The 17,175-nt window shown below is 35.1% G+C and overlaps 1 protein-coding gene across 1 annotated transcript in view; it reads left to right on the top strand.

Moving 5' to 3' along the window:
* Window positions 1–6,781: 6,781 nt before the first annotated feature.
* ALDH1A1 (aldehyde dehydrogenase 1 family member A1) overlaps window positions 6,782–17,175 on the top strand; it is a 29,572-nt gene continuing 19,178 nt past the window's right edge. Inside the window, exons 1-2 of the mRNA XM_062512886.1 lie at window positions 6,782–6,892; window positions 13,635–13,739. Coding sequence (XP_062368870.1) covers window positions 6,803–6,892; window positions 13,635–13,739 — 195 coding nt within the window. The 5' untranslated portion in view covers window positions 6,782–6,802. The remainder of the gene's footprint in view (window positions 6,893–13,634; window positions 13,740–17,175) is intronic.

Raw genomic sequence — 17,175 nt, forward strand, 5'->3', positions numbered from 1 at the left:
AGTTATGTTTTTTTTTTACAAGTCTTATCCCAGTTTTGTGAGAATTTTCTTCTTTCTGTAGAAAACTGGATACAGTTTTGTTGCATCAGACTATACTGAGTTCTTTGTTTTTGCCTGATTGCCTTCTCCACAGAAACTCTTACACCTTTTTTGTATTATTTTTTTTTAGTGATAAACTGAAAATAAGAAAAAAATTGTAAATCACTTCAATTTAAGGATGAAAAATATACTACACAGTACAAAATATTTCTAGACTTTTAAGAAATACTGTAATGATGAAGTAGATTTGTATTCTAATTTATATTATGAAAATATTATTTCCTGTACCTGAAATGGGTTCTATAGATAAACGTTTTTTAAAACGGTGTAATAATTCCTGCATCACTACTCACTCTCTCATTGACCCATAATAGATCCAGTTCCTTTTATTTTAGTTTGTTGTTTTTATGGTCATATTTTAGTCATTATTTTATGTGCAAATTGTCCTATACATAAAAATAAAGCATCTATTTCCAAAAATCAGTACACATTACAATTCATGCTACAAAAAAAAAAAAAGAATAGACCTCAATGAACAGATGTCCAACTAGCAGAAAGAGAAATAAATAATTCTAAAAATGTATTTAACATCATAGAATGGTAGAATGATTTGTATTGGAAGGGACCTTAAGCATCATTTAGTTCCAACCCCCCCTGCCATAGGCAAGGACACTTTCCACTAGACTAGGTTCCTCAAACCCTCATCCAGGCTGACCTTGGACAGTTCCAGGGATGAAGTATCCACAAATTCTCTGGGCAACCTGTGCCAGGGCTTTACCAACCTCGCAGTAAAGAATATCTTCCTGACACCTAATCTAAACCTGCCCTTTTTGAGTTAGAGCCATTACCTCCTTTGTCACTACATGTCCTCATGAAACTTTACTTTTCCAGCTCTCTTGTGCCAGGCCCCCTTTACTGACGGCTGCCATGAGATCTCCCCAGATGTTTCTTTTCTGCAAGATGAAACAGCCCCAACTCCCAGCATGTTTCCCTGCAGGAGGTGCTCCAGCCCTCTGAGCATCTCCATGGATTTGTTCCAACAGGTTCACATCCTTCTTATGCTGAGAACACCAGAGCTAGATGCAGCACTGCAGCTGGGGTGTCATTGATGCAGAGTAGAGGGGAGAAATGCCTCCCTCAACCTGATGGCCTCATTTCTATTTATGCAGTCCAGGCTGCAGTTAATCTTCTTGGCTGCCAGTGCAAATTGTCAAAACTGTTGATATTCTCATGCACTAACACCCCCAAGTCCTTCTCCTTAGGGTTGCTCTCAATCTATTCTTTGCCAACACAACTTTTGTGCTTTGGATTGCCCCAACCCAGATGCAAGACTGTTGGAGTTTATTAGGCTCTCACAGGTCCACCTCTCCAAGTCCCTCTGGACATCATCCTTTCCCTCCAACTTGCATGACGAAATGCATCAGCCTAAACATATCCGCTGTCACAATTTATTTTTGTACTACTGTGAGATGAAAGTTACAGGAGCACAGAAGGGATTCCACTGAGTTAAAAGGGAGCCACAAGGATCATGGAGTCAGCTCCTGGCCTTGCACAGGACACCCCAAGATCAGCACCATGTTACTGAGAACATGTTCGAAATGGTTCTTGAATTCAGACAGCTTGCTGCTGTGAACATGTCCCTGGGGAGCCTGTTCCAGTGGGAGAAAAACCTTGTCCTGATATCCAGCCTAAATCTTCATGTCATTTCATTAAATCCCATCACTTGCCACAAGAGTGAAGAGAATGGAGAAATGCATTCCAAGGCATTTCTTTGTATACTGTTATTGTCCATGTAGCAAAAGGGGAAGATTTTCCATTAACAGAGTTCAAATTTCAAACTCAAATAGGTAGATATGCATCTATCTACTGCTTCATTCCACGAGTATATATATCACAGAAATTTTATAATGATTGAAGAACTGCTAGTTGCGCTGAGAGATACTGGTAATTACATTAAAGGAACACTTGAATTTTTAGAAATGCAGGATAGTCAGTCCTTTCCTGCAAAAGGCAAAGCATTTTGCTCTGTAGCCTTGAAAATCTTGTCATCTTTGCTTCAGTGCTTTGCCATTAGAGTTATGAGAACTTGCACATTCTACCCAGATTTGGCCTCTCAATTTAGATAGGCAAAAAAGCATGAATTTCAAAAGTTCTGCCTCATTTCTGATGTGTCTGCCTTTCCATATCTCACAAAACAGTAGCCACTGTTTCTGTTCTACTGCCATTAATGCAGTGTCATAAGGAAGATTACCAAAGGCCATAGAGAATTCCAGAACGAGAATCTAGTGAGTTTGCAAATCTCTGAGATTTCCACTTTCAAAACATATATTGGTGCTTTTCATCCTTAGATATTCCATTTCTAATTTAATGCTTATTTCTGTCAGTATCAATGGGGGATCTTCTCAAATCCATGAATAATTCTCTTTCTGAACTCCCTGTATATTCTGAATTTGGAAGAAATGTTTCAGATAATCAATATTTTTAGTAACAGTAATATTGTCTCGGAAGATTTTCCTTTTTTAAATTGTGAGGTTTTATAAAGCCTAGGCACATATTTCAGCATTCAGGACTCAGTCTGAATTCAGCACAGGAGATGCAATACAACAGCTGAATGCAGAAGCATATCCTGTGCAGCTCCTACTCCAGAGAACTTTGAACAGTACTGTCTAAGTCACCATGAAAGATTATTTACCTCCAGTGTTTTAAATTATATCTTTGTAGGGGCTGCCTTGGTTATTATGTTCCCTTTTAGAAGGCATTGTGGAATTCAGGTTGTAATTCTGATTGATCATTGGATGAGAGAGTTGCTTAGTTTGAAATGTTTCCAGAGCTGTAAGTGACAAAACCCAAAGGTAGAGAATATCTACTCTCTGTTGACCTGCAATAAAGCCCATGCACTCTAATGTCCTCTGACTTTAGAGGTGGTTAAAGCCAAATATATGTAATCTTATCTGATATATGCACCTTTGAGCATGTCTAGAACAAAATAAGACTTAGATTTCTTTAATGATCAAGTATATGAAGGTTTGTTTTCTAGAGAAACCTATGGTCCAGATTTTCTTACTGCTATGATCACAATTTCAACTTTATACAAAGATTAAGTTAATTGTGCTCTATTGCTGGAGAATGAAGGCACCGAGACTGTGGGAACTGGAAAGACAACATGGCAGTAAAAAAAATTTAAAAAAAAAATTAAAAAAAAAAAATTAAAAAATAAATACATTTAAAAAAGACTGTTTAGAAAAATACAAGCTTGTGTCTATTTATCGGTTGTAAAATACCAAGAGTTTATGGCCTTTAGAAAAATTAAAGTAATTTCTGGATAAACAAAATTCCCAGAATAATATTTTTCTACAATATAAAGTAAATATTTCTCTATGAAATGCTAGAAGGTCATAGAACAAAATCATGGCTTTCAGACGGTATTAGCTCAGCATACACTGACATTAAAATGCCAAATAAAATCAAAAATTGTTCCTGGACTTATATCTCACAGCAGCTAGGAAAGGCCAGGCCATTAGAGATGGAACTAGCACTGTGTTTAGGGACAAGAATCCAGTCACAGGTCACATCTGGCTTGTTCTTGTGACATGCTGGTTTTCATTAGTTGGATTTCCAGTAAACCCAGCTAGAAGCTCTGGCTTCATCTGTGCACTTCTGGTAATTAAATTAAATCATATCATGAATATGGGGCTGCAATGAGCCTCAATATAGGCCTAATAGTTTGCCCACCTAGACTACAATGAACTCTGTGAAAATTTTACATTGTTGATGTCCCACTGTATGAGGAGAACTTGTAATTTGGTATGTTGTGTTAGGTTATTAATTATTTTTTTTAATCTTTGAGAAGGGACACATGGAAAAACTATTTTCAACATTTTTGGGGCATAAAACTTTTACTTAACTTCCTGACACAAAGCAAAGTAAGTCTGACCTATAGTTCATGCAGCCATTGGTCTCACAGCCAGTGTGGTTCAGCAAGGCATAGCACAGCTTAATCACAACTTGCATGGTGAATCTCTACTCTTGCTCCTCTCTGAACTTGTATTAAACGGGGGAACTTCATAGTTTTGAACTGGAATAAATTTTTATACTTTGGAATATAGAAAGCGCTATCGCAAAGTCAGAAAGTATATCACACTTCACTAGAGTGTGGAGTCTCTAAGATTCCTTACTTCAGTAGTGAAAAGGAAACAAATAACAATCAAATTATTGACCAAAAGAAAGGAAATAATTAGATGGAATATAATGTTTCCAAGAAAACATTAGCAACAAAACTATGCAAGCTTCAATAGCTGTAATATCCAATTGTTGTATAATTCACTACTTGAAATAATAGTACAGTACTAGAAATAGTTATAAGTCTTGAATTGAATATCATTATTTAGGTGAAATGTGAAATAATTGTGACTCAGGATGGGGAAAAAAGTCCTAGAATGAAAATAGTAGAAAGCTACAATAAACGGGAAGATGGCATATGAGGAAAATAACATACTTCCTGCACTAGGCTAAAAGCATTCCTAGGCTGAAAATAAATAGGAAAGTGAAGGTGATTCATGAAATCCAAGGGTGAAAGAGGTAAACAGAAAAGGAAAAGTATGTCTTAAATGAATAAATTGTGTGGAAAACAAAACAGTGATTACCACCATACTTGGAAAAGTTGAAACTTTTCATCCAGCATCTTTAAAGTCTGCCTACAGAGATTTCAGGATGTCCTTTATAGATATGGAAAAATATATATATATTATCATTTTTATAAGAGGCTATAATAATTAACTTCTAAATAAAATGTGTTTTGTTTTGTTTTATTTTGTTTTGTTTTGTTTTTAATTGAGATTACAATGGTATCTAAATGAGAATGCATTTAAAACATGCTCCTCTGTGAGAAAGACCTGAAACCAGAGAAATCCAGTGATCTCTGTTTTGCATCTCCAGTTAAGCAAATCTGAGCAATTTTCAGGGAAATTAACTAGAAACAAACTGTTTGTGGTTAATAGAGAAAGATTAGAAGGAAGTGACAGGAATATTTCTAGAGTAGACTTCATTGTCTAAATCTGGGGGGAAAAAATTCTACACAGGAAAGGTTATATTCCAGATAAAAATGGGCAAGCCCCATTTAGGCATTCTGCTTTCTGCATGAGATATGAGACTCAAAGACATTTCCTAAGGCAGGCAAACACTGTAACCCAACATGCTAAATTCTGAAAATGCTGCTCAAAAGACTTTCAAATGTACTGTTCTATGTTCAGATGTCTTCAGCCAGACAACTAAGGCAGAAAAGCTGATGGATGCATCCAAAAGTACATAAGTGAGCTGGTAACCTTCAATATCACAGTGCTTTTAGCAGTGGGAATGGGTGCCTTTCATTCACAGGATAAGGTGGATGACTGAAATTTGTTTCACTCCCCACAGTTCTTTACATCTCACTGAGACACAGCTATTGTGACAATATAATTCTCTGTTTATGAGAAATAATTTGAACTTACCTAAATTTTAGAAACTCTTGCTCAAACCATATGTCCAGACACAAAACAACATCAATAATAATGATTGCATGCACTTTAATTGAGAAAGCACATGAAATATAATTAATGCATGGTAAAATAAAGCTTATGATATGTCCTGTCTCATCTGTCAGTTGCAGGTCCTCCATTGACAGGGGGTGTAGATGATGCCTGATACATGAAATAACTGTGAGCAGTGAATTCTTTAAGCATTTATGTAGTCTCAATGAAAGCAATAAGATAATTTCACACAGTTTCTATGGCATGGATCTACTGTGCATTAATCAGAAACCTAGCATATAAAAATAGGTTCCGTGAGATCACTAATCAGAAAAGGGAGGACTTGATGAAAAAATGAGTTTATGGTATCTTATAAAATTATATAGCTGTGCAAGATATGTTTTTCTTTGAATAACAAGAACATAAAAGTAGGTTTCATCCAGGGTAAAAAAGTCTAGTCTATTGAACAATTTGCTTTGGACTTAGATATTCCAAAGGGCACTGTGTTAAAAACTTTGTCCTTAAATCCATGGTGCTGTCTACAAGAAAAAAACAACAACACATTTTTCTTAGTTCTACCCAGAGAGAACTGTTTTCTGGATTGATCATTTTTTTCATTCTTCACATTTCCTGAAAAACACATGAAGGATTTTTTATCACCCTAGTCTTCCCTTATCTCTGTGATCTACAAAACAAACATTAATTACAGTACATCTAATATACTTTAAACATATTAAAATGTAACCTAAGGTGGCATGATTTTAAAGAATGCTTTCTAGCTCTTGTAATTTTTCTCATCAACTTTCTAGTAAGAGGGGCTTGGCTTGTTTTCAGAGCTAACAAGTCTGTCTTTACCTTCAGACCTGCCTTCAAGTACTTGAAGAAGTTCCCTTAGAATCTGGATACCTGCCTGCTAAGGGAAAGCAATTTTACAGATGAGGAGGCCTTAAACTCTGTTTCCCAGTAAGAAAGTTATAGTGTCTGCTGAGGCAGATTGTTTCAGCAGCATGTGCTTCATTGAGGTCTCAGCTCACTGAAAAGGCTGTTGCTTTTGGTCATAAAAATAAGTAGTGTCATTTTCTCTTTGCCATGAATTCTTTCATCCAATCATATTCCTGTATGCAAATATACCATGGCTGGTTCAGATAAAAAAGCACAAATAAAGCCAAGAGCTCAGTCAGGGCAAAAATCACTGTATTCCCTTTATACCTTATTTCACCTGTGTTTCAGGAACATCCTCAAACTTCTCAACTGAAAACATGAAGAAGCAAGGCTCAGACGGCAATCCTGCTCCAGTTATGCCAGCGCTGCCAGAACCATTAAAAGATCTGAAAATTAAGTACACAAAGGTTAGTAACACTTGCTTTTCCTAGTCTTTCTTATGCATTCACTTCAGACAGTAGGATGTCCTCATTTTAACCTTATATGAACTATGGAAGCCACAGCAAATCAATGCTTGAAATGTTTATTCTGGCTGAATTCTGATTTTGCACGCATTAGCAAGTGATGTTCAGTGATCCTTTTAACCTAATTTAAAGCACCTATGTGTGAATCCATGATAGAATAGTCCAGATTTCACTTGGTGTGGGTGTTGTTTTTTCTCCTGAAACAAATTTTCATCAGTTAGAAATGTACAGATAAAAAAGTTCTAAATCCATACTTGTGTTTCCACTTTTAAAGGACTCTTTGCTCATTTTATATCACAATATTGTATCATAATACACAGATATCTGCCAAAATTTTGAAAAGAAGTGTTGCCAGAAACTTTGCCCTCTGAAACACTCAATTTTGAATTGATCAGAAAGGATCTCTTAGCTCTGGAGATTCTTGGTTGCTGTCCTTTTATTTTTCTTAATACCACTGCAAGGAAAATAATTTTATTTTCTAGAACAACTGTTCATCTTCTTTTCCTAAAGCAGGTATTCTTCTAAACTACTTACTTTAATTCCATGCTATCCTTTTTATCTAATGGAAAAAATTTAACCATGTTCCAGTGCATGTCTTTCTTGAATAAATCATGCAGGATCTTACTTTGTAAATATTTAACAGGAAAGATATGTAGTTCTGCCATGTGATAGCCTGCTACTGCTCTTCATGTCTCAAAAAAAAAGAAATTTACTCTTAGATTTTTTTAGTTTTCCAAGAGGAAACAGCTAATGTGAGACAAACACCAGCTGATGTACGAATATGCAAGACACAAATTCCTGTAAATATTTCCATCCTTCCAAAATATTTCATTATTAGAAATCTATTCTGTTAGTACAAAAAATCAACCACAAGAAAGCCAGCACTGTTGAAAAGTCTGGTTTGTAGTGTGCAATCAAGGAGAATATCATATAATAAATGTTTCTTTTGCCTTGACAATAGGCACCATTTCCTTAAAACCTGCATATAAATTCTAACTGTTCAAAAATGCTGTGCACTTGTTTACAAAATCTAGCACATGTCTGTGGAGGCTTGATTTTTGTGTTGCTTTCCTTCTCGCTTTGAAGAGCACAAAGGATTATCTGAAAGCACCAGCAGCATACTGAGGGATAGGGAATTGGGAAAACAGAAATGTCACACCATACACAACATTCGTCCCACAGTTTAATAAGGCCTTTGCACTCTTGTGTTCTTATGCCTCCCATTCCTCTCCTGTCCCATACAAGTTAGAACATGGGATGTGGGTGACTAGTAACACTGGAAGGATCAAGATGAGGGAAGCATTAATTTTGGCTGATGTATTAACCTTTCTGTCTAAATCACCTAGAACCAGTTCCTTCATCTATTAACCTCCAATTTCTCTTTTTCTACCATTGCATAATACCAACAATCATCACAAAAGGATCTGAAGAGAAATCTACAGCATATGTTCCAAGGACTCTCTTTGCTTAACAGTCTCCCTATTTTATTTTCTGTGATTCAGATCATTTGTGGTTTTTCACAGAGTTCACTTAACTAAATGATCTATAGAATGGTATAGCTCTATTTCAGAGTAAGCCTTTTACATATAGTATAACACTTAATCCTCTTCATAAAATTTGATTTCCAGACATCAAATCAAATGTATTATAAACACTGAAATTGGATTGGATTTTGAACCAGAAAGTAATCTTGAATTGGTTTTATATATGAACCTAATTTAAAGATTTTTTCCATTAACCCAATATATTTTGGTAGCTAGCTAAAAACGTGTTAGTAAATATTTTACTTAGTCACCACTGAGGAATTAGACAATGATTGCTTGACAAATGCTTTCTGTCATGATGCTTTCACATACACTAAACCCTGTAGTATTCCTTTACTCAGAGAAACTCAGATTAGTTAATTATTAGGTTGTCAAATTACACAAGGGGGAGAAAAGAGCTGAACATTCTCTTGCTAAGCTACATGTGGAATATCAGGGAGTGTGGAAGGGTAAGGCACTAGAAATAAAGAAAAATTATAGCTGAACATTAAAATGCTGCAGCCAGTAGCTTTAAAAACAGAGATGAGACATAAAAGCTCAAAAATAAAATTGGAATATCTGCGGAAAGGTAATAAGCTAGAAAGGTCCTATAGAAATTTACTCTTTCTAAGATCAGCTAACTTTGTAGACACAAAGCCACTAAGTGGAAAATAAAAAATATTACATAATACTTAATAAAAATAGTATGTTCTCTGATTATTAGTCCATTGCAGAAGTAAAATGTCCCTGCCTCAATAATAGCACATTTCAAGAGAGGGAAAAAAAGTTACATTAAATATTAGCCAAATATAAACTTCTTGTAAGGAAAAACCTGAGAGGGAGAAAAGAGATTTCACAGCAACGTCTATATTGACATATTTGTTTAAAGATTAAATTTTCCTTCTTTGGTAGTACCTCAAGAAAGGGCACATATTTTAATTGTATTTCTCCAATAAAGTGAGATTCCATGCCATATTTTGAGACTAGTAAATTAGAATTTATAGCACGTGAAATGAGCCTCCTCTTGGGCCACAAAACTTTAAGGCTTAGATGTATCTGTAAAATTTACTGCCAAGTAATTTTTTAGTGAGTTATTGTACTCAAGAGTACCTGAATGGCTGTCACAATCTATATAAGCAAGAGTGAACAAGCACAACATTTATTCAGCACAGTGCACCTCACATGAGTGATGCTAAATTGCCTCCAGTATGTGTCCAGCCTTGGCCCTCTTTGCTCCTGGACTGTAAAAACCTGCTGCTTGTGTAATTCCCTGCTTCATAGTCCACACAAGAAAGCTTAAGAGCAGTCAGATGAGCAAAGGTTCAAATTTGATGTTCACTTTTAGCTCTGTAAAACAGGAAACTGGGCTCATTTGAAGAGTATTGTTATGAAAAATTTTGCTATAGCCAGGGGCAGACATAAGGTGGGACGAGGCTTTGCTTTTTCTTGTACTGTTAGTTTGTAAGAGTTTCTGATATCAAAACAGAAGATAATTTTGATAACTTAATGTTTAAAAAGCTATCCTTAATAGCTAAGTTAGGGAATGGCCATATTTTAATTAGTTCCATTGGTTTTCTTGATTGCATCTCTATATAAATTGTAATATAAATCAACATTAGTGAATTATATAAAAAATTCTCCCTAACAAACAGTGAGTTTATAGAAAAATGCTGAATATGGGATCAATGCAACAGCAGAAATTTTCTTTTAAAGCTGTATTTTTGAGTAATTTTGCAGAGGTACATTATTTTGAGTTATTTTTATTTGAGTTATTATTATTTTTATTTGAGTTATTATTACAGAGCCTGAAGCCCTGTACAGACTGCACAATATTGAGGCCACAAAAAAGGCAATCCTTATTCTAAGGAAGATTAAGATAAGATGATGACACTTAATGTAAAGACCCTGAAATGTTTTTTCAGCAGAGCCATGGTGTTCTTCCCTCATGCAGCACAAACACAAATTTGGCATTTCCCACCTAGCAATATTTCAAAATTAATTCACAGTTCTTTCAAAATACTCCAGAAGTGGAGGAAAAGAAACCATCCTGCTGGCAGAGACAAATTTCAGGTCTTATGTCTCCTTTCTCTGCTCAGGTCATCTGAGTGACAAAATCAACTGTGTAAACAAGGACAGAAATACTGTATTCTTACAAGCAACTTCAACACCAAATGGATTCTATGAGATCATTTCAAGTGAAATCAATCATTTCAGAAATGCAAGATTTCCCTATGACATTGAGGGTTAGAGGGTTTTTGACTGATGTTGTTGCCTGTGCTTTATTTAAAATACTAAGCTCTTACAGTGTACAGTCTCATCTACTGGAAATGTGTATTTCCAGTTCTACTACAAAGAAATCTGAACAGTCCTTAACTCTTTGGGTTGTTGAAATAAATAAAAAAAAAATCCAAAAAACTTCTCAAATTCCAGCTAAGTAACAGCTACAAAACATTTGTAACAATACTTCTATATTTTTGCAAAATAAATTTGTAGCCCTAAACTTCATGGGCAGTAGTCAGTCACCACAAACAACCCACTGTAGGGCCTTTGTATTTATGTCTGAAGAGTTGTCAGTGGAGCCCTGACTCACTGAAAAAAACACTGTAACCTATTGCAGGATCATCCCAGACATCGTTTTCCTCAGCAGTCAAGGTTGTTGCTGGAGGCTGCTGTTAGCTGGTACTTCAGTGTTGCCTACTCCACAGTGTTTTATGGGCATGGCTGCATGCACATCAATGAATACAGCTGCCTGAAATGTGTTAATACAGCTTACATGAGAGTTTTGACTTTTTCCTTTCCCATCTTTCTTACCCCCATTTTGCAAGGCTGCTATCTAGCTTCTGAAAGACATCTGGGTAGCTTGATTTATACAGCTCTGATACAATATTGTATATACATTTAATATAATAAAGTTATGTTATAAACAGGAATGGTATTAAAACATTAATAAGAAATATATTCCAAAGTAATATTATGGGTGATATTGATTGGTGCAATAAATGTAGTATTTAAACAAGCACTTTAAATATTTCCAAAAATGGTATGTTTTTCTATTATTCCTTTCACAGACAGATATGAATTTGGCATACTGTAACATCATGGCAGAGTTATGTTAATATTTACCTTTTACTTTGTCTCTTTTCTTGGCAATGGCTTTTTTCATATTAACCATTTAACTGCTGTCTCTGTCCTTTCACCACAGTTGGAATTTTGTGTGGATATTTTTATAACTTGCTTCATCACCTATCAGAAATTTCTATGGACACAGATATTTATTTCACAGACAGCTTTTGTTAAATCATGAATTTGCTGGTCAGTCCTGATGGTCATAGGTGACAATGACACTGTATAAGTTGCCCACATAAAGAAAGAAGCATAGAGAAGAGTATTAATATAATACAGGAATATATTAATATATTGACAAATTGTTGCCATATCCATTTACAGATATTAATTTTATCAATCTTGGTGGTTATATAATAAACTATTCACCAATTATTAACAGCTACTCAACCAGTTACAATACTATGCAGAAAATTTACTCCCTGAAATCTGTCACATTCTAGTAACATATGTGGTTGTGGGGGAAGAATTTACTGCTTGAGTTTCTGGGGCAAAAAGCAGTTAGCCTGCAGTTCTTGTGTCTTGACATTATCTTGCCCTTAGTCAACCATCACCTACTTTGCCTGCACCAAAGCATTTTCTGGTTTTGTACTGTCACTCTAAGCAGCTGCAGTAGGTTCTTTGTCCTAACTCAGAGTGCTACCTGGTCTCACTGCTAGACTCCAGTGACTAACTGTAGGTCAAGGTTCCTTCACTCTAGAAAGAAGCACAATTTGAGCTCAAAATGCCTGGCACAGTGAGTCAGAGCCTGACATGTTCTTACAGCTGAGTACAATCGAGTTTCCAGACACATTTCTAGAATGCAATGGCACTGGAAGACAGTGAGAAGGGAGGGCACCAGCCCACCAGCATCAGGAGGGTGGGCTTAAGGTACTGGGAGGGCAGCTTATCATGGCACACCCATTTCAGCACTGACCTGGACCCAGAGATCATGGACAGTCAGGCAGAGAAGGAGAGGTGCTGATAACTTTGGACTGTATACCTTATCATGTCCACTTCAAGAGACAACGTACAATACACATATTAGCAACTTATCCTCCTCTTTTCAACAGCTATGCATTTATCAGGTCTTTTCAATGAGCATTTCCTTTCTGTTTCAAGGTTAACCCACAGTTAAAAAAGAAATTAAACCACTTCGACCATTTTACCAACAGTGCCCCAGAGATGGCAGGCTCTAGAGTAGCACATATCTTGTGCACCCACAGGCAAGACCCAGACTCTGTTTAGCATTTATGAACAGAGAAAAGTACCTCAAATTTCACCCAGAGGTCCTTAAGCATGTTCTAAGCGCACAGAACCATCTGTGTGCGATTCTGTGCAATGTGGTCTAATATAATCCTACTTGAGCGGGGAGATTGGGCCATATGACCCCACTGTAGTCCTCTCCAGCCATATCCATTCCATGATTCTGTAATTCATTCAATTGACTATGACAATAGCATCGTTTGTTTCCGTCTCAGCTTCAATTTCAACAAATCCTGCTATTGGTTTTGTATGTTTGAGGGTTTGGTTTGATTTTGGTTGGGATTTCCTTTTTTTTGGCAGGAAAGAGTGAAGACAAATAAATCAAAGCAAAGCTAAGTACAACAGTGGTCTCTTAACCCAATATACTATACTTATTAAATCCAAGGGCTGGGTTTACTTCTGTCAGGCTGTGCAACAGAAAGGTCCTTCATTGTTACCAGCCCCATGACCATGGGAAACCCAGGTGGTTTTCCATAGGTCATTTAGGGCTGTACTTGCCTTGTACTTCACAGAGAGGAAGGACCCCTTTACAACAGCATGTTTTTATGACATGAAACAAAGTAAAAATACAGTGTAGAGAAAGTTCTCCTCTCCAAAGGAAGTAAATCTTAAAAAACTGATCCTGGTTAAGTGTGTATGTGATTATTCACCTCTTCAGAATAATGTAGTAACAGCTATTCAGTTCTAGTTCAGACATCTAGAAATTTGACAGCTCTCAGATTTATCCACTAAAACATATAGCAGACAACAACTATATGTGTTACTAATATCTTGCACTCTTTCTTCCCCTGCAGATATTTATAAACAATGAATGGCATGATTCAATCAGTGGTAAAAAATTTGCAGTCTTTAACCCCGCAACTGAAGAGAAAATCTGTGAGGTTGAAGAAGGTGACAAGGTAGGGTTTTCTTTCTTGCCCTTAACTGCAACTTTTATTTCAGTGCATCTGAAAAGCAGGAAGGTAAGCAGTCATTTGTGTAATGCATAACATCACCTCACATGGACCTACTTCATCCTCTATACCTTCTTTCCCAAACCCTTTTTTTAATAAGCCATGATATTTTTTTTTGGAAAGAGATGCTGAAACACTGCTCTACTCTAGATTTATATGAGAAAATTTCTGAATAAATATATTTTTCTGATTTGTTTTACTAATAATATTGATTCTTTTTCTTATCTAAAAATTTAGTTGGGATTTTTTTTCTGTTATCTTCATTGCAAAGTAATACAATCTTGTTTATTACACATTTATATAAGGCTTTTCCTTATGGAAAATATAAAAAGTACAAATACTTATAATTTCCTACAAATTGTGTGAAGATGATCACTACCATTCATATCTTTAACTATATGTATTCTCAGTACTGCCCCCTTTAAATACTTTGTTTTGTGAAAAACATACTGGAACATAGTCCTAAAAATTACTTTGAAGCTGAAGGTAGTCTGTCAAATAGTCACTAATTCCTCCAAAACTGACCTTCTTAAAGTGTGTTCAATCAATGAAGCAGATGATTTTAAAAATTGTCAGAAACTGTAAAGAAACTTTTTTTTTATCTTTATGAGATTCTGTTGTAGAAAGTTTCAGATAGATGCCGTGTAATCAAAGATACAATGAGAACCTAAGCCCTTCTCTCTGTTTTTGCTATGTGTTTTTCTTTCAGACAGGATTTGCCCAGTTTAAATGTAAGGAGGGAGGGGTTTTTTTTGTTTTGTTTTTATTTTATAATGGGATAAGCAATATGTTTAACAGCATTAAAAGTACTGACTAAAGAAAGCATTTTTTTATATATCCTTAGAAAGTAAATACAAGAATTGAAAATTGTATTTCCAGTACACAAGATGACTGTAACTGGAAATAAAGCTGGTTTTATAATTACTGGTTTTGTTCTTGCACATATGTGTTTAATTTTCTACATTTCCACTTCAAAGTCAATCTTGTATCCAAAAGTAATTTTCTTTTTTTGTACCTTTCTCACAAAATGATATATTAATTTTAGTCTAGAAATATGCACCTCTAGAATGTATAACAAACATTTTTAAGCTTAACATCAAAATGTTATCCAGTAGAACTAATGTAAAACTTATAAATTTGTCTGTGATATTACTTCACAGAAAAATTATTGCCAATATAATAAGCATGTGCCTTTTCAGAATTTTTTAATTTACTGTACAGAAATTCACAGTGAAATAAAATTCCCTTTTGAGAAATACACTCAGAATCATCTCCTCATTATATCTTTCTTACCCTGGTCTGTAATCTCATCATGTCTTTCCTGATAATCTTTGCCTCTAATGTTGTCTAGTACTTGAGCAACAGTGACCACAAATTACTAAGAAGGTCATAATGAAGACAGATCTTAAACATTTTCTTAGAGAAACATGGCTGTGAAAGTCTGACTTTTAATTATTTCACCTGAAGTGAAATAATTTTTAAAAATTTAAAAACCTGAAGTTTTTCAAAGGTTTTTCTTTTCTTTAATGCCAGCTATCTATAAATAGTGCTGAGACACTGATAATTTATCATCCTTAAATTAAATTACTCATAATTTGCCACTGTTCAGTTTCCATTCAAAATTTTTGCAACTTTCTTTCCTTACAAGCTCTCTGGCAACTCATTAAATAAAGAGATAATACTATTCAAAACACAGGTTTGCTTCCTCTTCAATAATCTTGCAAACTAATATGTAATGACAACTGCTATTAACTAAATAGCCTAGTAAATTGTGCAGCTCTAGTAAATTACACAGCCATTATGAACCTAATATGCAAGAGGCTAGACTTCAGATAATGAGCCAAGAGATTTTAGGAGTTTAATTTGTGCATATACAATAGGGTTGACAAAGGGCTGTCCACTGCCTTGCAGTGGTATTTTATAAAACAAGAGGAGATTACAAAGAACAGACATATACGTGGGTGGGAACTGTTTTCTTCCAGTTTGATGGCTCTTTCAAGCTACATTCCTAATCCTAAAGGCCCCTAGTAATAATAAAGCAGCTCACCAAATGCTCAGCATATGTAAACTAAATGTACTTCTGTGATAAATCTAACCTGGCTCAGAAAGGAGTCTATATTCATGATGTAAATGTATGTAATGAAATTAAATTTCATACAGTTGAAGAAAAATAATTTTTATTACTTTTTGTTCACAGTACTATATTATTCTTTATTATTTTTCTCAATTTTAATTACTTCTGCACTTCTAGTAAAAACACCAGGCAATGTAGCTTTAATTTATATTGGTCATATTCATATGACATTTTTTTCCCTTCTCCTTTTCCGGCTAAGGCCAAGCCACATTCCTTGAGTCTTATTGCAAAGATGTAGGAAATTTGTGATAGGGGTCACAGATAGTGATGAGGTGTTTGAAAATACCCTGACAGATTCTGAAGAAAAGCAAATCTTAATTTGGTAGATTTCAGCTACCTAGTGTAGGTGACTGACCAGTATTACTCTATAGTAATGGCTACAATGTTCATATAGTTGTTTCCTAATTATCCCAAATTTCCTCGAAAAATTTTGGAAGTTCTGTGGCCTTCTGCCTCACAGGTCTGTGTTGGGCTTCCCAAGCCACTAACACACCCCAGTCACTGCTTCTTAAAGTTAGTTGATGGCTGCTAACATCAGTTGAAGATTCAAGATCTTGTTCATGTGTTAAAAAATTGACTATAGTGTTGGCCTGGTTAGACTTAGACAGAATTGACTTAGAATTTGCTGACTTAGTCAACCTTGATAATGATTTCCCTGGAGGAGATATTAGCAAACAGCAGCACAAATAATGTTTGAAAGATATAATTCAAACATTGCATGCAAATTTCTCTGGAAAATGTGCAATTTTTTTCCTTGAAATTTCTTCATTTCTGACAAAATAAAAAAGAGAATAAACCTCTTTTTTATGTCACTCTTTTCATGGGTAAATTTTACAATAATTTCGAAATACAGTAGAATTCCAAGTACCAAAAGCCTTTTTCCAAGAAATTGTATTTGCTTTTCTTAAATCATGGAACACCCTGGCACAGAACAATTTCATTGTAGATTTTTCTTTATAGTGAAAACCAAATGATAAATAACAAAATATGAAATAAAAACATTAATGGACTGACAAATTAGCTGGCATATGCAAAGATAATGCTTAGACTTCAAAATATTTAGGCTTAGCTTTTTAAACCTGGCTTATTTTAGAAGTAATTTTATACATTAATATTTCAATTTATTGATTTTTCTTCCTTAATAATAGATTTCTCTTTGTGCTATGAAACATCCTAAGGAACAGGCTTTTCTAACCTGGTCTTCATTGCACTGTGAGACACTTTCAGATGATGAGTGATTAAGCATTT

The sequence above is a fragment of the Cinclus cinclus genome, chromosome Z, assembly GCF_963662255.1.
Source record: "Cinclus cinclus chromosome Z, bCinCin1.1, whole genome shotgun sequence".
NCBI lineage: Eukaryota > Metazoa > Chordata > Aves > Passeriformes > Cinclidae > Cinclus > Cinclus cinclus.